Source organism: Panthera tigris, chromosome D1 (genome assembly GCF_018350195.1).
Source record: "Panthera tigris isolate Pti1 chromosome D1, P.tigris_Pti1_mat1.1, whole genome shotgun sequence".
Taxonomy (NCBI): Eukaryota; Metazoa; Chordata; class Mammalia; order Carnivora; family Felidae; genus Panthera; species Panthera tigris.
In genome coordinates this window covers 45,353,002-45,378,151 of record NC_056669.1, presented here as the reverse complement: position 1 = coordinate 45,378,151, position 25,150 = coordinate 45,353,002, and the positions used below count along the sequence as shown (strand labels likewise).

The 25,150-nt window shown below is 35.8% G+C and overlaps 1 protein-coding gene across 9 annotated transcripts in view; it reads left to right on the top strand.

The window, feature by feature from the left end:
* The window catches only part of TMEM135 (transmembrane protein 135), a 362,190-nt gene that overhangs the window by 2,253 nt on the left and 334,787 nt on the right, over positions 1 to 25,150 (top strand). For 8 of the 9 annotated variants that reach the window (XR_006207971.1, XM_042957322.1, XM_007079000.3 and 5 more), the window contains exon 2: positions 23,069 to 23,196. Coding sequence is in view for 8 of the 9 variants with exons in the window: in XM_042957322.1 (XP_042813256.1) it covers positions 23,069 to 23,196 (128 nt within the window). In the remaining variant the exon portion in view is untranslated. Of the gene's footprint in view, positions 1 to 20,585; positions 20,672 to 23,068; positions 23,197 to 25,150 lie in introns of those variants that run through there. The other variant, XM_042957327.1, reaches the window with a different exon arrangement.

Genomic DNA, 25,150 nt, shown 5'->3' with positions numbered 1-25,150 from the left:
CCATTTTTCTTTCTTTCTTTTTTTTAATGTTTATTTATTTTTGAGAGGGAGAGAAGAGCTTGAGTGGGGGAGGGGCAGAGAGAGAGGGAGACACAGAATCCAGAGCAGGCTCCAGGCTCTGAGCTGTCAGCACAGAGCCTGACATGGGGCTCAAACTCACGAGCTGTGGGATTGTGAGCTGAGCTGAAGTTGGACACTTAACCAACTGAACCATCAGGTGCCCCTAAGACTATTCTTAATTATGCTTTTACCAGGTGGTTTCTTCAGGACCTCCAGATTCGGATACTGGCATTTACAGGTAGCTGACTCCAGAGTACAACTCTTTGCACTTTTGGAAGGAATAATTTAAAAACCTTCCTTTTCACTGACCTTTAGATGTTTATACTGTTCTTCAGAGAACAAATATATTTACATAATGTTTATTCATTGTGAGCCATGTTATCTAACCTATTATCAGTTCATCACCTCTAGACTGAATAAACATTTAAAAAGAGTTGGAATTGTTAGAAATAAACAACTTATGGGCAGAATCTAGTTAGTTGTGAAAGACCTGGAAACCACCGACTGCAGGAATCAGTTGGTTAATGTGGACTTAGGTCTTTTTTTTTTTTTTTTTTTTAATGTTCTTACAGTTTTATTTTATGGAAAAAATAGTAATTCTACAACACTTCCAAAGTTTGATTCCACTTCCAAGAAGCTGTTCCGATTTCTGAATTTTAGTGTGGCTTAGAGGCAGGATCCTGGACCCTGGATCAGATTGCCCATGTTAGAATTGTAGCTCACTACTTGCTAGCTGGGTAACCTCAGACAAATTACCTAACCACTCTAAGCCTCAATTTCTGTGTCTGCAGTATTGGAGAAATGGTAAATTTTAACTTGGGAGGTCTTTGTGAAGATTAAATGCGGCATAATATGTAAAGTGCTTCTGGCACAGAGTGTGGTCTGAGTTTGTAAAGGCAGTGGGTGAGCGGGTTTGCTAGAGAAAACGAGACCAGCAAAGGAGACCAGCAGTGAGACTTTTCAAAGTTTTTGATAATACACCATTTGTTTCTGGTTTTACTTAAAAAAAGAAAAAAAAGACACGGAAGTCATGAAGTGCCTGAGATATCTATTTGGATTATTTGACCTTTGGAGATCTTGGAATTTGTCTTTTTTTGGTCTGAGGCCTGGCTTAGGGGGTAGGGGTAAGGGACTCACTTTATCTTTCTATTCAGTAAGTATATGATAATTTTTACACAATTTGTTATTACATCTTTAGAGATTTAACAGTCATTTGGTCCTTTTTTTTTAAATAAGCAATTAAATTATGACTTTTCCTATTCATTAACATGACATTTTGAGCTTGTTGAAACTTGTGTCTAATATATGATTTATTTGATTGATCTCTGTTGAGTACAAATTGTCCTTCCAGCACATCATTTTTAGTTGAAAGTTGAAGCGTTACATTACACTAAACACTCTTCAACTCACCCTTTCCTGTAGCAGCTGTCTCAGTATAGCCGGCCAAATCTGGTTTACTATTGTTTGCCTCTTTAGTTATCATCGATCAGGGATAAAAATTAATAAGTATTAGAATATAGGATCTAAATAACTATGATCCATTATTGTTCATGTTTCTGAGTCAGTAGGTTCTTATTAAAACAGTTGTTCGGTTGATGAAAAAAAACTTAAAACAGCCTTCAAATCCTTAATATGTATTTTTCAATGTAGGCATTATTTACTTTTGCATTGTTGCTAGAAAATTCTTTTTACGTCAAAGGGAGTAGTCCTCTATCTGGGAATACATTTGGTAGAGAGAGGAACCTACCTGGAGGAGTGAGAGGGCCAGAAACATACTGGTAATCCCTGTGATAACAGAGTTTTTTTTCATCAGAATGCCTTCATATCCAACTCTAATTGATTCACTGTGATGCAGATTATTTTGAATAACCAGACCTCTTATTTACTACTTAGAAAATTATATTTGTCATAAACTTTGGACTCTAAAATTTTTTTTTTTATTATTTACTGATAAATATTGATTAAAAATATATACTAATGAAGGGGATACTGAGGTTTGATGATTAGTTTTTATAATATCTGAACCAAGACTATTGGTATTTGGAATATTTACCCCCTATTCACTTACCAGTTATTTATTGAGTCTGCTATTTGCAGCGTGCTGTTACAGCAGCTGTGTGCCATGTGGTATGGTAAAGAATAAAAAAAATGAATGGGATGTATTTCTTAATATTAAGTTCATAGTCCAGGAGGGGAGGTAAGGCATGCAGTACCCTGTAACATAAATTCATTGAGATAATACTATAAGGTACAGAGCAAATGGTTTGAGAAATCAGAGGTAGATTACATTTGAATGGAAGGTAAGGGAAAATTTAATGGGAAAGGTGGCATTTTACTGTCCTTGAAGGAAAAATATGATCTGGAAAGGTAGAAATAGGTGATGGATAAGGGAAAGAATGGCTTAAACTAAGACATTCAGGTAGAATAGGATATAGTACGCGTTGGAGAATGGCAGATGGAATTTGGATTTTATTTGATATAGTAGGCAATCACTAAAAGTTGCCAACAGGGGGTGGTATGCTTGAGGTTGTTTCAGAAAGCTTAATCTGGCAGTGGTTTATAGAATTATTCGATTAGATTTAGTAACTCACTTTTAAAGTAGGGGAAAAAATTAAATGATGCTATATAATTATAAGCCTTGTTTATTGGGATTTGTAGAAGGTAGTGCCTTGGAGAAAGTATTTTCAGTGAAATAGGGTGGATTGCTTTGGGGCATTTTGAATTCTAGCTACTAGTGTAATTTATGAGTGGAGAATGACCTGGAGGCATTGGGAAATGTGGAGTTGCTATTCTAGAGAGAAGATGGGGCTAGAGATTTAGGTTAAGATGTCATAAGAATATAGATGAGAGTTGAAGTTATGGTAGGTCAATAAGGAAGAGAGATCCTTAGGCCAATAAGGGAGAGAGTTTAGAAAGAGAACATAATCCGAAGAATGTTTGTTTTTGGAGTAGAGGAAAAAATATGAAAGAAGCAGTCAGAGGTATGAAGAGGTTAAAAAGAGAATGTTGCAGAAAAATCTTGAGCAGGGAGTTTTGGGAGGTGTTAAAAAGTGGGAAGAGCGTGGGCTTGAATCTCAGTGCTGCCACATATTAGCTTAGTGACCTTGAGCAAGGTTCTTAACATATTTGAACCTCAATATTCTTATCAAAAAATGGGGGTAAAATATCTATCTCATATTTTTTAGAAATATAAATCAGTACTTGTTATTCTTCTGCTCAGAACTCTCCATTGGTTTTCCAACTCGATTAATGTGCAAGCTTTACCATAGCCTAGAGTCGTACGTGACCTCACTGTTGCTTGTTTGATTACATATCATACCATTTCCCCCTTTTGTTTATTTACCTCCACCAAGATACAGTTACATGATTTATTTTATATTTTTGAACCTGAGTTTTATTATTTAGAATAGAGAGCTCTTGATTTCTGAGGAATATGTTAAATTGGACAACAGATTGTCAAAAAATGAACATTTCTAAGGAGTAAACTAATACAAGGTGGCTTCCTCTTTTTATGAGTTTTGACTTTGAGAGGAAGAAATCTTGCCTTATATTTGTGCATAAGCAATATACATATAAGTAATTTCTTTTATTGACTATGACAAGACAACCTGGATTAAAAGACTGAAGCAAGGACTTATATCCCATTCATCTATGTTGGTAAGCTGTGATAGTGATAAAAAAAATGTGGTAGGACTTTGATGATAGATTTATAATCTGTTCATCAAATGTTAATTGACTATCTACCAGGTACTGTGTTAGGTGATAATTAGGGAAGGGGAGTTAATTGAAGTGACTGCTTAACAAAAAGCTAAATAAAAAGGTTTTGGAGAGTTTTTTCAAAACATATTGGTACAATTTCTTGCGATATGTGTATAGTATGATGTTGTGAAAATGTTTATATCCCTGAGACTGTACTAGCCACATAGTAATGCATAATATTAGTTGATGCTTTTGATGATTAGGGGCCTTAAACTATTTCATCATAACGTAGTATCATGTTAAAGATTTGTTTGAGTCTCTGTTGATACAAGGTCAAACTTTAAAATTGTCTGTTGGTTTATCATTAATCTTAGCTTTTTTTTTTCTATTAATTGTTCATCTCTTAAAGAGTGTTGTCATTTGAATTTTTTAATGTTTTCCTTCATGTTTAATATGTCTGTTTCATCTTGGGAAACTAAGAGTATAGTTAAAGTGTATTCCTTAATGAGCCTGATTTATTGGTGAATTAAATTAGTATTGTCAATTGGTATTACAAACTGTATATGGTACTCTCTTTCCTCATGATTATACCTGAGGAGAATCAATAATTGAAGTGAATGAAAGAAGATTTTAAGTAATTTAGCTTTTAGCTGCATTGGAAAATATTAAGTAAAATGAACTTACATGTGAAAAGAAGTGTGAAAGGAAAGAAGAATGCTAGATCAAGTATCTAGCTAGCTCAAGAATGCTAGCTCAAATATATTTGAGCAGTTTCTGAATTCTTAAATTCAGAATGCTGAATTTACAGTGTTTTCAACTTACTACCATTTATTTTGTATAGTCTTTTGACTTACTACATGTGTCGGGTTGCACTGGTTTATTGATTCTAGCTCTATCTTGGCAGTGTGGATAGCGATTAATCCATTTTGGGCGTTGCCTCAGAGATACCTTTGCATCTTTTGGCAGTGATGGAAGAAGGCCTGTTCCCATCATTAGCGATTTCTAAACCTTGAAGAAAGTAGACATGGGACCATTTTTTTCCAGACCTGTGTCTCAGAAACTCTCATATTAATCAGGATCAGAGTGAATTTCAGAGTGTGCTCTAGTTCCATTTGGAGCCCATGGAGTGTTAATGTAACTGTATTTACTGAAACTTATTTCCTCTCACTCTCCTACCTTTGTTTCATTCTTCACATATTACAGATTGCCTACAATGAGTCAGAAATACAGTGGTGGGGGAACAAGATGTACTTGGACATTACAGTTAAGGGGAAAGATAAACTTGAATAGACAAGAAAATTATTTAAACTGTGGTAGGTGCTGTTAAGAGGTACAGGGGGTTACTAGAGAGTGTTACAAGAGGACCCATTCTGGTATGGTAGGTTTGGGAGGGCTTTCCCAATGAAGAGACACAGTGAATATATGAATATATATTAAGTACGTATATATTAGGTTTACCACTTATGGCACAAAACCCAAATTTTACCATGAGGAAATTGAGAGAAAAAGAAGCAATTACTTTATAGAGAGTATTTAATGATTTCTTAAATCCAATATCCTGGCCAGGATTTTGATTTCTTTCCTTTTGACTTAGCTCTTGTTTAAACTTGAAACCAAAGGCAGTTATAAGGTATCTCAGACCGTACATAACACCTTGATTACTAGATTTGCTGAAATTGAACCTCCTTTTGTATAAAATATATATTTTAAATCAAAGTAGTCAGGAGTTTTCAGTTACAAAGGATTACAAATGTCTGTTACAAATGTTAGAAAAGCTGTTTTAACCTGTTTGTCTTCACTCATCTAAAGGTAAATCAAGGATGTTTAAGACAAAATTATGGGATCTAGGAAGTTAAGCATCTTTTTAAAGCTTTCTTCTTCTGTGCTCTTTTCTTTTTTTCTCATAGTTAAATTTGTGGTTAAGTTTCTTTTCTGGTTCAGGTAGGTGATTAGGGTTATCCCCATTAAAAAATAATAAGAGGTGTTAGATCTATCACATAGTTGCTAATTATTAGGCTTCAGTATGAGTGAGTTTTAGCAAATATATCAGTACAAGTGCAGTTTTGGAGAATGGCTTTGTTTTCTGTTAATGGAATTTTGTATATCAACCAATGATGAAGCAGTTTGGTATTTTTCAGTCCGCATGATCCCCTGATACCTGTGATTTCTTGCTGAAGTTGTCCCTATTTTTCTGGCTTGAACTCTTTAATTCTATTTTAAGGATTCAATTCAGTATACCCAATATTATTGGAGAGATTGGAATATATGGGCATACTTTGTTTTTCATCTGAATAAAGTTCTTCAATAAGAAGTGTATTATTAGAAGTTTTCTTCATTAATTAAGGTATTTCATATTAGAGTCCATGATATTTGTGCTTAAGTATCTAGAAGATGGCAGGGTATGAAAAATGTTTTGGTTTAAGACTACAGTGTTAGGTGGAAGTAACAGGTGTATATTCTCAGTAGGTGGAGAACAGGTGTGTGTTCTTAAGACTCCCTACCCCTACATTACCAAAAATACTAATATTACTTGATTTGGAACATGGGTATAATTTACATAAGGCTCAATCTGAACCTTGTTCTTGATCATATTTTGTCTCAATATTATATTTAAAGTATACTTTCAAGTTTGTCTTTATTTAAAGTTTTTTAAAGTTTATTTTGAGAGAGAGAGAGAGAGAGAGAGAGAGAGAGAGGAAGCGAGGGAGGGGCAGAGGAGAGGAAGATAATCTCAAGCAGGCTCCATGTGAAGCTGATGCAGGGCTGGATCCCATAACCAAGGGATCATGACCTGAGATGAAATCAAGAGATGCTCAACCCACTGAGCAACCCAGGAGCCCCTGTAGTTTATAGTTTTAACCCTAAAAGCAAAGATGTTGGGGGCGGAGCACTGGGGTGGCAGAGTCAGTTAAGTGTTCGATTTTTGATCTCAGCTCAGGTCATGGTCTTGAAGTTCATGGGTTTGAGCCCCACATTGGACTCTGCGCTGACAGCCTGGAGCCTGCTTGGGATTCTCTCTCTCCCTCTCTCTCTGCCTCCTCCCTGCTTCTGCATACTCTCTTTCTAAGTAAATAAACTTTAAAAAATATATTTGAAAAAAAATGAAGATGTTAGAAGCAATTTAAATGTAGTGTATTTGTTGGGGTTTTCCAGAGACAGAACCAAAAGGGGTATGTATGTGTGTATGTACACACACACACACACACACACACACCACACACACAAAGAGACTTATTAAAAGGAATTGGCTCACACAGTTATGGAGGCCGAGAAGTCCCAAGATCTATAGTTGGAAGTTGGAGACACAGGAGAGCCAGTGGTATAAGTTCCAGTCTGAAAGCCCTCAGGCTTAATAAGACCCAAGAGGAGGGGATGTTTCATTCTGAGTCTAAAAGCAGGGAAAAGACTAATGTCCCAGCTTGAAGGCAGGCAGGCAAGGGAAATTTCTTTTACTCAGCTGTTTTGTTTTTGTCAGGTCTTCAATTCATTGGATGAGACCCATCCACCTTAGGAAGGGCAATCTGCTTTACTTAGTCTACTGAAAATGTTAATCTTCACTAGAAACACCCTCACAGACACACCCAGAATAATGTTTGATCAAATAAATGTCTGGGCATCCTGTGGTCCAGTCAAATTGACACATAATTAGCCAGCACATGCAACATAAATTTATTTGTTACAGTAAAGTAATTCTACCTCCTTTATTATGCTAAATATTTTAAAAAATGAGGTCTTATTATTTTTTAATTTTTCTTAAGGTTTATTTATTTTGAGAAAGAGAGCAAGAGCAAAGGGAGGGGCAGAGAGAGAGGGAGACACAGAATCCAAAGTAGGCTCCAGGCTCTAAGCTGTCAGCACAGAGCCCAACACAGGGCTTGAACTCACGATCCATGAAATCATGACCTGAGGTGAAATTGGACACTTAACTGACTGAGCCACCCAGGGGCCCCAAAATGAGTCTTTCTTATTTATTTATTTATCTATCTATCTATCTATTTATTTATTTAAATGTTTTTTTATGAGAGAGAGAGAGAGACAGAGCACAAGTGGGGAGGGGCAGAGAGAGAGAGGCAGAAACAGAATCCGAAGCAGGCTCCAGGCTCTGAGCAGTCAGCATAACCTGAAGTGGGGCTCGAACTCACCAACTATGAGATCATGACCTGAGCCAATGTCGGATGCTTAACTGTCTGAGCCACCCAGGCACGCTGTGGTCTTATTTTTATAAAATATTTTGAAATTTGTTAGAGGAAAGATGTAGGCAGTCTTTTGACCCTAGATGAATATCCTACTCTAGTTCTGGTCTTTGAAGTTTTGTTTTTATTTTGAAGCTGGTGGTGCTATAAAAATGTGGTTTAATTTTGATTCTCATAAGGACCAGGTAACTTCCCTGAATAATGCAGTGTAGCTCTTTCCTGACCATGTAATAATTAGGTTATAGTGAATACTCCTGATATCTACTGATTCTGTTACTGATGGATCTAATCTACTTCAATTGCTACCCCAGGAAGTGAATGGGGAAGCCCTGCTGTGCTGCCCAGGTGAACTACTCTATCCTGGGAATCCTGAAGGGGCTGGACAGATGGAGAGCACAGCTCCTGGTAGGTTTTGCCAACACTGTTGTGCAACAAACTCGGATAAACTCTTGGCAGGAGAAGCCAGTAACTCAAGAGATGAGGGTTTGGAAAAGAGAAAGGGAAAAATTATTTTGGGTGCTGGCAGTAGACAGGAGAAGGTGTTAGGCTCAAACCTTAACAACTGACCTCTCTGCCCACACCTAGAGATTTGTAGAGAGAGGTTGGGGGGATATGGCCTTGAGAGCAGGCAGAGAACACATGATCATGGGTTAGGGTTGGCATGTGTTCAGCAGTGACCATGAGCAGCGAAGGGGATGTGTGGGTGTGTAGTTTTCTAGACATTCTGTTGCTATCAGGGCTTTTCTGGTCTGGTGGTTGGAATGTTCCTGTCATTGCCAAATGTCTTCCTCAGTGACTGAAGAAAGTGAGATAAGAAATAAGCACAATAGGTTTTAGTTAGAGCAAGAGTGAACCAGTCTTCTCTCTTTCTGATTTTAACTGTTAGGATCTATAGTTGAGCAACAGGGCTCCCTGAAAATCCTGCTATAAGAGAAGGCAGGATGAGGCCGTGAAGTATAGCTGAGTTCTTAATTGCCATTTATTTTTTCAAACATCTTAATTACCACAGGCAGAAATCTCTGCACATTACTTAAAACTTGCACAACACAAAGAGGAACTTGGGTTGGGATGGGGAGTGATTGTGCTGAGTGAAGGAAACTAACATTTTTAAGTGTCTACTATGTGCCAGTTACTCTACAGAGTATATTTGTCATCTCATTTATTTAAAAAGTACTGACATATTGGAAGAAAGAAAAGAGTAAAGTTTGCTGCACAAGTAGTGGATGCTATTTTCTTCTATTAGGATTAGTTCTTTTTACTTGCTGATTTAGTGGTATATTAATGTTGTGTTTCCATTGTCTTTCACCTTTTACTTTTGTAGACTGAGAATGTAATTTCTCCCTCTGGAGCCATCATCGAGCCTTAGTCTTCCCCCGAGGTTAGGACACTGGTATATGTATATACCAAATTTATGAATATCCTGTTATGTTATTTATACATCTCAGTTGTGTTTCCCTATATTTTTGTATTTTTTGTTTCCAGGATGGACAGCCTAAACTCCTATAGGAGATAATAAATCATACATTTCTATTTGTAACATGCACTATGGATAAGTGTTATTTGTCCTCATTTAGAATAGTCAGAGCAGGGGAGGGGCAGAGAGAGGGAGAGATAGAATTGCAAGCAGGGCTGAATCCACGAACTGTGATATTGTGACCTGAGCTGAGATCAAGAGTCTGATGCTTAACTGACTGAGCCACCCAGGCACCCACCAATTCTTTCTTATTGTGAAGAATTCTCACTTCTTATTTTCCAAAGGAACTAGGTTTGTCAGTCCCTCTAGAAATAGTCTTCTAGAAGATTTAGTGATCAAACTCTGGGGCCAAGAAAGACTGCTGAATTGGACTTTGGTACTAATAAGGCTAAGATCATGGGGTTAGCCGTTTTGAGGAGGGCCAGTTAGCTTTGTTCTAGTCCATGGCCATAGGCTCTAATTCAAATAGTAGTCAGCCATCTCTGTGATAAATGTGCTGCACTAATTGAATGGGGAAACAGACAAGGGAATGTAAATGAATAAGATTAAATGCATATAGGTCTGATAGATGTTTAATAATGATATTTTTATAAAGAGAAACTCCTAAATTGGAGGCTCATAATTATAATTTTGCATCATACGTCAGTCTGTAGCCATTGTGTTAGTCAGGTTGGTTACCATATTTGTCCTTTATGGACTATCCTTTTTTCTTTTTTTTCTCCATGGCCTATCCTTAATGCTGCCTCTGTTTTTTGACTTTGGAATTTTCATAAAGATATTTGCCTGTATTTCCTTTTAGATACTTTACTGTTTATAATTTTCCAATTTAAGTCTATGATCCATCTCATATTAAGTTTTGTGCATAGTATGAGGCAGAGGTCAAGGTTAATGTTTTGTTCTACACAGATACCAAGTTCCTCCAGTACCATTTATTTAAAAAAAGATGCAGTTTTAAAAGTGGGGAAATAAAGAACTCTTTGTGTCATTTGTTTTTAGTGTTGACGGTTAATTTTTATCTTTCAACAGGATGTTTTGATATACATATTAATTTTCAACATGATTTGATGTATATACAAATGAAATAATTACTACAGTCAAACTAATTCACATATCGCCTTTCACATAGTTATATATATAAATTTTTTTCTTTTCAAATTTTTATTTAAATACTAGTTAACATACAGTACAATATTGGTTTCAGAAGTAGAATTCAGTGATTCATACTTACATACAGCACCCAGTGCTTGTCACAACAAGTACCCTCCTAATACCTATCACCCATCTATTCCATCCCCCACCCATTTCCCTCCACATCTTTTTTATCCATTCATCAATCGATGCTCGGGCTGCTTCCATATCTTGGCTGTTGTAAAGAATGCTTCTATAAACATCGGGGTGCATGTATCCCCTCAAATTAGTGTTTTTGTATTCTTTGATTAAATACCAGTAGTGCAGTTGCTGAATCATAGGGTAGTTCTATTTTTAACTTTCTGGGGAACCTCCATACCATTTTACACAGTGGTTGCACCAGTGCATTTCCATCAGCAGTGCAAGAGGGTTCCTTTTTCCTCATATCCTCGCCAATGACTGATATTTCTTGTGTTGTTGATTCCGGCTATTCTGACAGGTGTTAGGTGATATCACATTGTAGCTTTTTTTTTTTTTTTTTTGATGTTTATTTATTTTTGAGACAGAGGGAGACAGAGCATGAACGGGGGAGGGTCAGAGAGAGAGGGAGACACAGAATCTGAAACAGGCTCCAGGCTCTGAGCGGTCAGCACAGAGCCCGATGCGGGGCTCGAACTCACGGACCGTGAGATCATGACCTGAGCCGAAGTCGGACGCTTAACCGACTGAGCCACCCAGGCGCGCCCTCCCCCCCTTTTCTTTTTTTTTAATGGCTATTTATTTTTGGGGAAGAGAGAGTGTGCTTGAGTGGGGGAGGGGCAGAGTGTGGGGGACAAAGGATCTGAAGTAGGTTCTGCGCTGACAGCAGCAAGCCTGATGTAGGGCTTGAACTCATGAACCATGAGATCATGACTTGAGCTGAAGTTGGATGCTCAACCGACTGAGCTACCCAGGTACCCCCACATTGTAGTTTTGGTTTGAATTGCCCTGATGATAAATGACGATGAGCATCTTTCCATGTGTCTGTTGGCCATCTGTATGCCTTCTTTGGAGAAATGTCCGTGTTTTCTGCCCATTTTTTAAATAAATTATTTGTTTTTTGGGTGTTGAGTTTTATAAGCTCTTTATATATATTGGATACTAACCTTTTATCAGATATGTCATCTGCAAATATCTTCTCTCGTTCAGTAGGTTGCCTTTTGGTTTTGTTGACTGTTTCATTCACTGTGCAGAGTTTTTTTGTTTTGATGTAGTCTCAATAGTTTATTTTTGCTCATTTCCCTTGCTTCAGGAGATGTATCTAGAAAAAAGTTGCTATGGCTGATGTTAGAGAGGATACTGCCTTTGCTCTTTACTAGAATTTTTATGGTTTTGGGTCTTACATTTAGGTCTTTTTTTTTTTTTAAAGTTTATTTATTTTGAAAGAGGGCACTAGTGGGAAGGGGCAGAGAGAGAGATAGGGTGAGAATCCCAAGCAGGCTACACACTGTCAGTATGGAGCCTGGCACAGGGCTTGATCTCACAAACTGTGAGATTATGACCTGATCCGAAATCAAGAGTCGGACACTTAATCAACTGAGCCACCCTGGGGCCTCTATATTTAGGTCTTTAATCCCAATTTATTTTTGTGTATGGTGTAAGTAAGTGGTCCAGTTTTATTCTTTTGCACATTGCTGTCCGGTTTACCGAATACCATTTGTTGAAGAGACTGTTTTTTTTCCACTGGATATTCTTTCCTGCTTTGTCGAAGATTCATTGACCATATGATTGTGGGTTTATTTCTGGGTTTTCTATTCTCTTTTATTGATCTGTGTTTCTATTTTTGTGCCAGTACTGTACTGTTTTGATTACTACAGCTTTGTAATGGAATCGAAGTCCAGAATTGTGATGCCTCCAGCTTTGCTTTTTCTTTTCAACATTATTTTGGCTATTCGGGGTCTTTTGTGGTGCCATACAAACTTTAGGATTGTTTGTTCTAGTTCTGTGAAAAATACTGTTGGTATTTTGATAGTGATTGCATTAAATGTGTAGATTGATAGTCATTTAATAATATTTGTTTTTCCAATCCATGAGCATGGAATGTCTTTCCATTTCTATGTGTCATCTTCAATTTCTTTCATCACTGTTTTAATTTTTTTTAATGTTTATTTTTGAGAGAGAGAGAGCGAGCGCGCACGGGGGAGGGGCAGAGAGAGAGGTAGACACAGAGTCTAAAGCAGGCTCCAGGCTCTGAGCTGTCAGCACAGAGCCCAATGTGGGCTCCAACTCATGAATGGTGTGATCATGACTTGAGCTGAAGTTGGACTCTTAACCGACTGAGCCACCCAGGCACCCCATCTTTCTTCCTTGTTTTAAATAGTTTTAGGAGTATTGGTCTTTTGTCTGTTTGGTTAGGTTTCTTCCTAGTGCATTTGGTGCATTTATCAATGGGATTGATTTCTTAATTACTTTTTCTTTGTTTCATTATATGTATATAGAAATGCCACAGATTTATTTTTTATTTTTTTTTATTAAAACATTTTTTAAAAATGTTGATTTATTTTTGAGAGAGAGGGAGAAGAGTGTGAGTGAGGGAGGGGCAGAGAGAGGGAGACACAGAATCTGGAGCAGGCCCTAGGCTCTTAGCTGTCAGCACAGAACCCGATGTGGGGCTCGAACTCAAGAACCCTGAGATCATGATCTGAACTGAAGTCAGATGCTTAACCCACTGAGCCATCCAAGCGCCCCATATCCTGCTACTTTATTGAATTGGTTTATCAGTTCTAGCAGTTTTTTGGTGGACTCTTTCAGGTTTTCTACATATGGTATATGTCATCTGCAAATAGTGAAAGTTTTACTTCTTCCTTACAGATTTGGATGTTTTTATTTCTTTTTGTTGTCTGCTGTGGCTAGGACTTCCAGTACTATATTAAATAAAAGTGGTGAGAGTAGACATCCTTGTCTTATTCCTGACCATAGAGGAAAAGCTGTCAGTTATTCCCCATTGTGGATGATGTGAGTTTTTCCTATATGGCATTTATTGTGTTGAGATATGTTCTCTCTAAACCTTTTTTGATAGCTTTTTATTATGAATGGATGTTGTACTTTGCCAAATACTTTTTCTGAACCTGTTGAAATGATTTCATGGTTCTTACCCTTTGTCTTATTGATGTGATGTATCATATTGATTGATTTACAAATACTGAGCCACCCTTGAAACCCAGGAATAAATCCCACCTGATTGTGGTGAATGATTTTTAAAAAAAAAAATTTTTTTTTTTTTAACGTTTATTTATTTTTGAGACAGAGAGAGACAGAGCATGAACAGGGGAGGGGCAGAGAGAGAGGGAGACACAGAATCTGAAACAGGCTCCGGGCTCTGAGCTGTCAGCACAGAGCCCAACGCGGGGCTCGAACTCATGGACCTGAGATCATGACTTGAGCCAAAGTCAGACGCTTAACCAACCGAGCCACCCAGGTGCCCCTGAATGATTTTTTTTATGTATTGTTGGATTTGGTTTGCTAGTGTTTTGAAGATTTTTGCATCTATGTTCATCAGAGATATTGACCTGCAGTTCTTTTGGTTAGTGGTGTCTGTCTGGTTTTTGTATTAGGGTAATGCTGGCCTCATAGGATGACTTTAGAAGTTTTCCATCCTTTTCTATTTTTTTTGGAATAGTTTGAAAAAAATAGCTATCAACTCTTCATTAAATGTTTGGTAGAATTTGCTTGTGAAGCCATCTGGTCTTGGACTTTGTAGTTTTTTAATTTCTGATTCAATTTCTTTGCAGGTTATTGATCTGTTCACATTTTCTATTTCCTCCTGTTTCAGTTTTGGTATTTTATATGTTTCTAGGAGTTTATCCACTTATTCCAAGTTGTCCAATTTGTTGGCATATGGTTTTTCACAGTACTGTCTTAAAGTTGTTTATATTTCTGTGGTGGTGTTTGCTATTTCTTCTGTCTCATTTGTCATTTTATTTGAGTCCTTGATCTTTTTTCCTTGATAAGTCTGGCTAGAGGTTTAGCAATTTTATTGATTTTTTTTTTTCAAAAAACTAGCTTCTGGCTTCACTGATCTATTGTTTTTTTTTAGTTTGTATATTATTTATTTGTGCTGTAATCTTTATTATTTCCTTCCTTCTGCTGGTTGTTCTTTTTCTAGCTCCTTTAGTGAAGTGTTAGGTAGTTTATTTGATATTTTCTTGCTTTTTGAGATAGACCTCATTGCTCTGAACTTCCCTTGTAGAACTGCTTGTGCTGCCTTCCACAGGTTTTGAGCCATTGTGTTTTCATTTTCATTTATTTCCGTGTACTTTTTAATTTTTTGTTTTATTTCCTGGTTAACTCATTCATTGTTTAGCAGCATGTTATTTAATCTCCATGTGTTTGTGTTCTTTCCAGATTTTTTCTTGTGGTTGATATCTAGTTTCATAGAGTTGTGGTCAGAAAAGATGCATGGTATGATTTTGATATTTTTGAATGTGTTGAGGCCTATTTTGTGGCCTAATATGTGATCTGTTCTGGAGAATATTCCATGTGCACATGAAAAAAATGTGTATTTTGCTGTTTTAGGATGGGATGTTTTGAATGTATCTATTAAGTCTGTATGGTCTAGTGTGTCATTCAAAGCCCTTGTTTCCTTGTAGTTTTTCTGTTTAGATGATCTATTGATGTAAGGATGTTAAAGTCCCCTGCAACTATTGTATTATTATCAATTAGGTCCTTTATGTTTGTTATTAACTGCTGTATGTATTTCGGTGCTTTCATGTTGGGTACATAAATATTTACAATTATTGTATTTTCTTATTGAATTGTCCTCTTTATTATTGTGTCCTTCTTTGTCTCTTGTTATAGTCTTTGTTTTGTTTTAAAAAGAATTTTGTATGACACAAGTGTTGCTACTCTCACTTTCTTTTATCATCCATTTGCATGGTAAATATTTTTCCATTCCTTCACTTTCATTATGCCTGTGTCTTTAGGCTTAAAATGATTCTCTTGGAAGCAGCATATAGAAGGGTCTTATTTCTTTATCCATTCTGTCACTCTGTGTTTTTTGATTGGAGTGTTTAGTCCGTTTACCTTCAAAGTAATTATTGAAAGATATGTATTTATTGCCATTTTATTACCTCTGTGATTCTTTCTTCAGCTTGAACTAGTCTGTTGTTGAAACTGTCTATGAAATTTTTTTTAGTTTTGTCATTGTTTTCTTCAGCTCCAGAATTTTTTCTCTTTCTTTTTATACTTTATTCCTTTTCTAAATGGAATTTTTAGGATTTCATTTAAATCCTATTTATAGTTAAAAAAAATATATATATATATATATTTAGAGAGAGCGTAAGCAAGGGAGGGGGCAGAGGGAAAGAGAGAGAATCTTAAGCAGGCTCCATGCTCACCATGGAGCCTGATGTGGGGATCAATCCCATGACCCTGGGATAATGACCTGAGTCAAAATCAAGAGTCAGACACTCAATTGACTGAGCCACCCAGGTGCCCCACCTTTTTTTTTTTTTTTTTAAGTAGTTTTCATCTTTGTTAAACTTCTCATTTTGGTTACGTATTGTGTTTCTGATTTCATTTAGTTGTCTGTGTTCTGTTGTAGTTTACTGAGTTTTTTTAAGATAATTATTTTGAATTCTTTGGCAATTCATACGTCTCTGTTTTCCTAGGGTTGGTTACTGGTGTTTTATTTTGTTCCTTTGTTTTTATGTTTATTTGTATTCCTTGTGGCTTTGTTTTGGTATGTGTGCGTTTTTTAAAAAATATTTACTTATTTTTGAGAGAGAGAGAGAGTGAGAGAGAGACAGAGAGACAGAGAGACAGCATGTGAGAAGGGGAGGGGCAGAGAGAGAGGGAGACACAGAATCCAAAGTAGGCTCCAGGCACTTAGCTGTCAGCATGGAACCTGATGTGGGGCTTGAACTCAAGAACCATGAGATCATGACCTGAGCCAAACTCAGATGCTTAACCAACTGAGCCACCCAGGTGTCAGGCATCATTTACAGTGTCCAAATTCTGGCTCCTGTAGTGCAAGCCCTTCATCCTGTAGACTGGCCAGAGATTTTGGGTAGGTTTTTTGGTGAAGTCTGTGCATGGGCTTGCTGTTGAAGTCTTGTGGCTGGCTGGGCTGGTGTTTAGGGGTAGGCCTAGAGCCTAGGTTCACTGGTGTAGGCCATGTGCTTGGTCCCATAAGGGAGCAGTCCTGATGGCTTGGAATTTGGTGTTAGGCCTAGAGTAAGACTGGAGCCTGGCTTCTTAGGAGTTAGCCTGGTGCTGGGATGGGCCTTGAGCTTGAGTCCCTAGTTTGTGTGGGCTGGCTCACACACTTCTGGTGAAGTTGGGTGCTCATTTCACTCTTCTTTCATGGGGTGAGTGTCTGTCTCCACCCTGGGATGCCTGGACTTGGAGGCTGGGTAACATACATGAGATGCTCTTTCTTACCCTTTTCAGTGTGTGTTTTATTATTTCTGTGTTCCATCGAAGTGCTGTAATCTCTCACCTGGAATCCTTAGCTTTTGTGAAGGTATTTTCATGCATGGATAGTTGTTCAAATTGACATTTCTGTAGGGGATGAATGCTGGAATCTGCTGGTTTGCTATCTGGGTGTCACTCCTGTGTCATTTAATTCAATTTATTTAATAACTAAAGAAACTGAAATCTAAAGAATTATATCTAAACAAGGATCCTTCATAGCAATTGTTAGTTGTAGAGCTAAAGTTAAAAATCTTATCATATGATTATTTTGTACTCTATTAGGGTATTTATTTCTGTCTCTCATTCAGATTCTTTCTACTATAATAATCCCTATTTTCTCCTACTTGTTTGTCTCCTACCAGTTTTACACATGTATCATGTGTTTATTGTAGAATTTCTGGAAAATACCCCAAAACAAAAAGAAGATTAAAATAGTATGTTGCCATGATCAGAGATAACAATGAATAACATTCTCGTATTTGTTCCGTATGTTCATTAAAAAATACTGTTTTGTAGTTTGCATTTTTAATTTATATGTTTTGATTTATTTTTCCCTGGTCATTAAGTGGTCTTCTAAAACAAGATTATAACACTATGACAAATAAGTTTATATTTTAATCATAGTACTATTATGTACCTGTATTTAGCTAAATTTTTGTAAGCATATTTGGAAAATTCATAAGAGATTAATGTGGAATTTCTTGGTCAAATCTTATGAACATTGTAACATTTTTGCTATAAAAATATGTTTCTGAAGGTGTCTGATGATTTTGGATAATGATTTTATAGATATGTGCGTGTGCTCTTTCTACATGGTGTGTACGATTGCTGTTATGTTGTTTGGTGAGATCAGTGTTTCCTAACCTTTTTTTTTATGCTGTAGCATGTATGGTGTACCTAGAAAATGATAATAATTGTGTGGCACACTAGGGAACATTGAAATATTTATTGCTGTGCTCTGTTACCCTAGGCCTGACTACCCAGACTGTTGAGAGGATCAGTATTTTGGCCATTTGTAAACCCTGGTTGGAATCTCTGGGTTAGAGCACAGTGATGATAAGGTCCTAGGTTGTTTTCCTGTTTTGTGTAAGATTTCCCCCGTTTCTTACAATAGGCTATACAGTTTGGTATACCAATATTGCAAATATGTACAATTTATCTACTTTACTGGTAATGGGCATTTAGTTTTTGGCGGTATTTGTAATTACAGATGGTTTTTTCATTCCCATCAGTACTTTGCTTTATCCGTTCTTTTTATTTTAGTCATTCTGGTTTGTATGTAGTGGTATTTCTTTGTGCAATGATGAGTAATAGTGATGAGCATGTTTCATTTCCTATTGGCCATGTGGATGACTGCTTTTTTTTTTTTTTAAGTTTACTTATATTTTTGAGAGGGAACGAGAGAGCACAAGTGGGGTGGGGGCAGAGAGAGACAGGGAGAAACAATTCTAAGCAGGCTCCATGCTGTCAGTGCAGAGCCCCATGTGGAGCTTGAACTCATGAATTGTGAGATCATGACCTGAGCCGAGATCAAGAGTTGGATGCTTAACTGACTGAGCCACCTAAGTGCCCCTACTTTTTTTTAATTGAACTTTTTATTTTGAGATGATTGTAGATTCTTAGGCAGTTGTTAGAAATAGTGGAGAGATTCCTTGTACTTTTTATCTGGTGTCTGCTGATGGTATCATTTTACAAAATGATAGTAAATAAATATCACAACCCAAACCCTGCTATTGATATAGTCAAGATATAGAAGATTTCCATCTTCAAAAGGATCTCTCCTGTTGCCCTTTTATAACAATACCCACTTTCCTCCCATATGCCCCCTCCTCCTAACCCCTGGCCACCATTACTTTATTCTTCATGTCTATGATTCTGTCATTTCAAGAATGTCATGTAAATGAGATCATGCATTATGCAGTGTTTAGGGATTGGCCTTTTTTACTCAGCATATTTCTTGGGAGATTCATCAACATTGTTTTATATATCATTCATTTATTCTTTTTCATTGCTGAAAAGGATACTCCACTATTTTTTAAACCATTCACCTCTTGAAAAACATATGGGTGGTTTCTGGTTTTTGACTATTCTATGGAAAAGCTGCCGTAAACATTTGTGCATAGATTCTGTATTAACATACGTTTTCATTTCTTTAGGATAAACACCCTGGACTACAGTTGCTTGGTCATAGGATAGTTGTGTGTCTCTATTTATTTTTTCAAGAAACTGTCAAACTGCTTTCTAGAATGACTCTACCATTTGACATTCTCTCTAGAAATGCACGAGTGATCCAGTTTCTCTTTCTTGCCAGAAATTGGTGTTTCCCTTATTTTTTAATTTCAGCCACTTCTGATGGTTGTATAGTGATAGCTCATTTGTGGGTTTTAATTTGCATTTCCTTAATGGCTAGTGTGCTTATTTGCCATTTGCACATCTTCAGTGAAATGTCTATTCATATCTTTGACACTTTTTAATTATATTAATTTTTTACCATTGAGTTGTGAGATTTCCTTATATATTCCAGATACTATATCATCCTTTGCTGGATATGTAGTTTACAAGTATTTTCTCCCAGTCTGTATCTAGTCTTTTTATCTTCTGAACAAGTTTTTTAAAGAGAAAAAGTTTTAATTCTGAAGTGTAATTTACAGTTTTCCCTTTTCTTTAAAATTTTTTTTTTAAAAGTAGGCTTAATGCCCAGTGTGCAGCCCAACACGGGGCTTGAACTCATGACCCTGAGATTAAGACCTGATCTGAGATTAAAAGTCAGATGCTTAACCAACTGAACCACCCAGGCACCCCTACAGTTTATCCTTTTATGAATTGTGTTTTTGGTCTCATGTCTAAGAACTCTTTGCCTAGCCTTAAATCCCTAAGATTTTGTCTGTTTTTTTTCCCCTAAAATGTTGTAGTTTTTTTACATTTATGTCAGTGATCCATTTTGAATTAAATTTTGTGTGAAGTGTGAGACTTTGGTTAAGGTTATTTTTTAACTTTTACTTAAAATTTTCTGGGTCTGTGGATATCCACTTACTCTAGCACCATTTGTTGAAAAGGCTGTCTTTTAGTTGGAAGTATTTGCATGGTTCTATTTCTTTTTTGTTTGTTTTTGCTTTTTAATATTTATTTATTTATTTATTTATTTATTTATTTATTATTTTTTTAATATGAAATTTATTGTCAAATTGGTTTCCATACAGCACCCAGCGCTCATCCCAATAGGTGCCCTCCTCAATGCCCAACACCCACTTTCCCCTCCCCTCCACCCCCCATCAACCCTCAGTTTATTCTCAGTTTTTAAGTGTCTCTTATGGTTTGATTCTCTGTTCTATTTCATTAACCTATTTGTTTATTTCTCTGCCAATATCATAAAGCCTGATTACTCTATCAATATAGTAAATCTTAAAATTGAGTGGACTGATTCTTCTCATTTGATTCTCTTTTTCAAAGTTGTTTTAGCTCTTATAATCTCTTCACTTTTTGTATCTATTTCAGGATAATCTTGTCTATATCTGTCTGCAAAAATCTTTCTGAGATTGTGATAGAAATTGTGTCACTTTGGGGAGAATTGACATGCTGAGTCTTCTGGTCCACAAGCATTTATTTACACCTTTGCTTTCTTTCATCAGCATTGTGTAGTTTGCAGCGTATACGTCCTATACAGGTAGATTTTTCCCTACGTATTTTTTTTTTTGAGGATTTATTAATGCTACTGTATTTTAAATTTTTGCATCCATGTGTTGATTGCTTTTATATAGAAATACAAATGATTTTTTTAGGTTTATCTGTATCCTGTGCCCTTGCTGAGCTGCCTTATTCTAGGAGATTGGGTTTAGTTTGTTTGTTTGTTTGATTTTATATGTTGCTTGGGATATTGTGTAGACAATCAGATTATCTACAGACAGGGATAGTTTTGTTTCTTCCTTTCCAGGAAAAGAGAAGATTTTTTTCTGTAACTATTTGAATATATAACATAGTGCCAGATTCTGCCCATTGTTAAGTCTAAAATGAAAGAGACATTACATTTTCAAACCTGAAGATACTGGGAGACCATTAGAACCGATGAGATGCTTGAGGATCAGGGAGTGATTGTGACAGACAGATTTTGTTTGTAAGTAATTGGGTGGTTGAGATAAGGTGGGAAACTCAGAGGTTAAACCATTTTTTTTTTTTTTTTTTTGTGAAATATAGTGAGTTCTGCTTTGGATGTGTTGAGTTTTTTGATGCCTGTGTTACATATTTATTGATATGTCCAATAGATATTTGAAGGATGTATTAAGACTTTAGGGAAGAGGTTGGAGTTATAATAGGAATTCCTACTTTGAGATGATAGATGATGCCATTGGAAAGAGAGCATATGTAGAATGAGTAGTGATCTGAAGAAATGCTAATGAAGGAAAAAACATTTAGAGATATAATGGGAGGATGAAAAGAATTCATTGTCATGGAAACGATAGCAACTTCTTTTATCAAAATTCTACCTATTTGTTAAGATCTGTCTTAGAAAGTTCAGTGATATCTTCTAGACATCATCACCTTCCCAGTCCCATTTCCTTTTAGTCATTTCCTAATGTGTATTTCTATAGCAGTTTCTTCTTCCTCTAGTCTAGCATTTGCCATATTCTAGTTTATGTGTCTATTTCCCTATCAAGATTTTACACGCCTAGAAGGCAGGGATTCGATCTTAGTCATCGTTTTTGCTGTGTATGGCATAGTTCTTATTAACAAGTTGTTTAATTGAATGCAACAGGAGATGGTCAGTTTCAGGGTCTTCAAAGGGGTGGAGTAAGAAGAGCACTGAGACAAGTCCATTGGATTTATTGATCACTGACCTTAGGAAAAGCGTTATGTCTGGGATGGTGGGGAGTGAATACAGTTCTCTAGTCTTCTTTCAAGTCAGTGTTGTCCTTCCTTACAATCCCTTCCTCATTCCCTAATTATGCTGTTTTAACTTTTCCTCTTTTGATACATTGTTTCATTGTGATGGAAAAATATTTTTTCCCTGTGGCTTGTAAAATTCTGCTATTTTTCCAAATATAGCTCATATCCCTTTCTCAATGAAACTGCTGCACACTCCTATGTTAAACTCACTCTTTGATAAACTTCCAAGGCACTTCGTATAGTATTACTAACACTTAATGATTCTTCAGGATCTCTAACTGTATCTTATCATACCATATTGCAATTCATATTCTGTTTATGTTGTGTATGTACTTGATAAATACTTAGATCTCATGTCTTGATTTTTAAATATCCTTACTAAATTAGTTCAGAGCTTATTTTGTTTGTTTTAATCTTGAAAATTTTTTTAAATTCTGAGGTCACATACAAAAAATACTAAAATATGTTTTCAATCTAAATTTAAATTTAAAAGATAAGTCATGAAGACTCATAACATGATATTCTTTATGAAATATTTTTGTGACAAACTTCTGCAATCCTTGGTACAGGAACTTGTTCCAATATTGTGGTACCAACTTGTAGTAGACTAGATTCTCAATGTTTGTTTTGTTCTTCAGGGCTTTTTTTTTTTTTTTTCTTTAACGGGCTCCAGTGGGCCAGAAATTATTAATTTTACTTTTTGCTTTTTGTGTTCCTAGCATGGTTTTGTCACACAGTAGTCCTATTTGAATAGCTGAATGAATTTCTTTGGTTTCTATCACTGAGGTTCTCTAATATCCAGGCTGATAATATCTGTAAATAGTTTTGTTTTTGACATTCAATTTCTATTTGAATTGTGCTTTATTTTTGCCATTTAAAAATGCATTCCATTATTCAGTTTAACACTGTTTTTAAGGCATTATAAATACAACATTTGGTAGTTATTCTTTATGACCCATGATGTAATTTCTTGGTATGTATTTTACCCATTATACCTTCAATAGATTAAAGTGTCTTCTTTTCTGTCCCAGAAATTGTATTTTTGTAGAGGAGTCAGTAAAATACCAGAGTTTTAACTTCAATTTTAGAATATATGCTGTTATTCAGTAGCTTTCACATAAGAGCTAAGTTAGGTGGGAAAAATTGGTTGGATTAAACAAAAAAGCCTTTCTCTTTCCAGATTGCAGCAATTCTCCGGAAACGAAAATTAGACTATTATTTACACAAACTACTCCCTGAGATCCTACAATCTGCTTCATTTCTGACTGCTAATGGGGCCTTGTATATGGCTTTCTTTTGCATTTTAAGGTTGGTACTCATAATCACCACTGGAGGTTAAAACAGATTCTTTTGTTGGAACTGTGAAACAAACAGATGTTTATGTAAATGTTGTGCAGGTCACTGCTTGTATATTTTTTTTCTCTATCAATTGGCATTTATGTATCTCAAAGAAAGGCTGTTAAATAGGAGTTGTGGGCCTCTTGGCTTAAAGATTAATACAGACTTCAAATTATTGCTATGAGTATATAGCAAAAGTGCTTTGGTGTATCATGAGCTTTCTGAGGCCTACTATATTTACCAAGTTGTTGATTAGGATATCTTAACTTTCCAATTTCATGGATCAAGAATTCAAAGCAACTGTGCATGGTGTAGGTGAGGTCCACATACAGTGACTAGACTTCAAAAAGACTATAAAATGCTTGTGTTTATATGTAAAACAGTAAGTTAACTTCTGGCATATCCTATTGATGAAACTTCTCCTCATTAAGTCTTATAATTATCTATGTCACAGGCTTCCTGTGACATAGATCAGTTAGAATTCAGTTTTTAGTGCTGTGACATGCCTTAACATGTTTATTAGATATTTACTTCTTATCTTTTTTCCCATTGATTGTTGAAAATCCCAACTAGTGTTTTTCTTAAATCTGTCAAGTTAAAATACTAACTTTACATCATTTTCATATTACTGTTGCCCAGAGTAGTTCTGTAGGTATACATTAACTGCAATTAAAAAGACAATTTTCAAATATCCTTTACAGATTTTTTCTCGTCAAAACATTAATATTTATAAACTTACAGATTATGCAGAAAATAATTGATAAGGTTTATACTACTGAGGAAATTATGCCTTTAAATTGACTTGAAAGTATGTGTAAGAAACTACCATATGTACTCTGGAAACTTTCTAATACTTGTTCATACGCTAAAAATAAAGTTATAAAATAATTAGGCTTAAAATATTACAATAATCATAAATTGCTGTTGTAGCATATTTCTTTATGTTCTGTGAAACTGGTTAATTTGTGGAAATGCAAATACCTATAATACTTATACTTAAAATGCTTATAGTTACATCTATGTTCCTCCTTTAACTGACTCATTATTTTTCTTGATTTTTACATTCAGTAACTTCCTATGGCCTTTGTGGATTTTATATTGGAGGAAGAATCACTTCTAGTTTTCTCGAACAGGAAGTTGCTGATGTTCATTTTAGAAATACCCATATTTCATATGCTCTGTAGGTTTTCTAATTCTTTTAAAGCTAAGCTTCAGTTAAAAATATCATTTCATTGGTGATCCTTAATCTTTATGTGTATGTATTTACATTTTTTCTTATAATGTGTTTTTTATCCATGGACCAACTTTGTTCAGATTATTTTTTTGCAAGTTTTATGTGCTGCTTCTCCCTTTCTTAGGAACATAGTGTCTTTGAAAGGAAAAAAATCTTCCTAACATTTCCAAATATCTTTTTTTTTTTGATCTCTTTAAAAACCCAAGCAGCTAATGGCCATTTTATAGCATGTGAACACCATGTAGATTTTTACTTTCAAGGGACATATTCTAGTAAGTGAAAAATGATATACATATATATCTAAATAAAACTAAAAAAATATACATTACTTTAGTAAGTACCATAAGAAAAAGTTATCAAGGATTGTAGAAGCAAAGAAGGGGTGACATTTGTTAAATATTTATCATGCGTTAAGAAATAGGGGTAGTAAAAATAATTATAACAGCTAACATTTCCTTAGCACTTTCCATGTGCTGTGCATGGTGCTAAGAAATAGCTCATGTAGTCCTCATGACAACTGTATGAGATAGGTAATATTATTGTTCCCATTTGATAAGGAAACTGAGAACATAGAGGGTTTGCATAGTAATGTTGGATCTAGGGAATGTCTGAATGAATGTGACTGACTATTGGAAGGAGAGATACTTACTAGTTTGCTGTTGTAGTAACCAGATTCGGAGATGGTAAGAG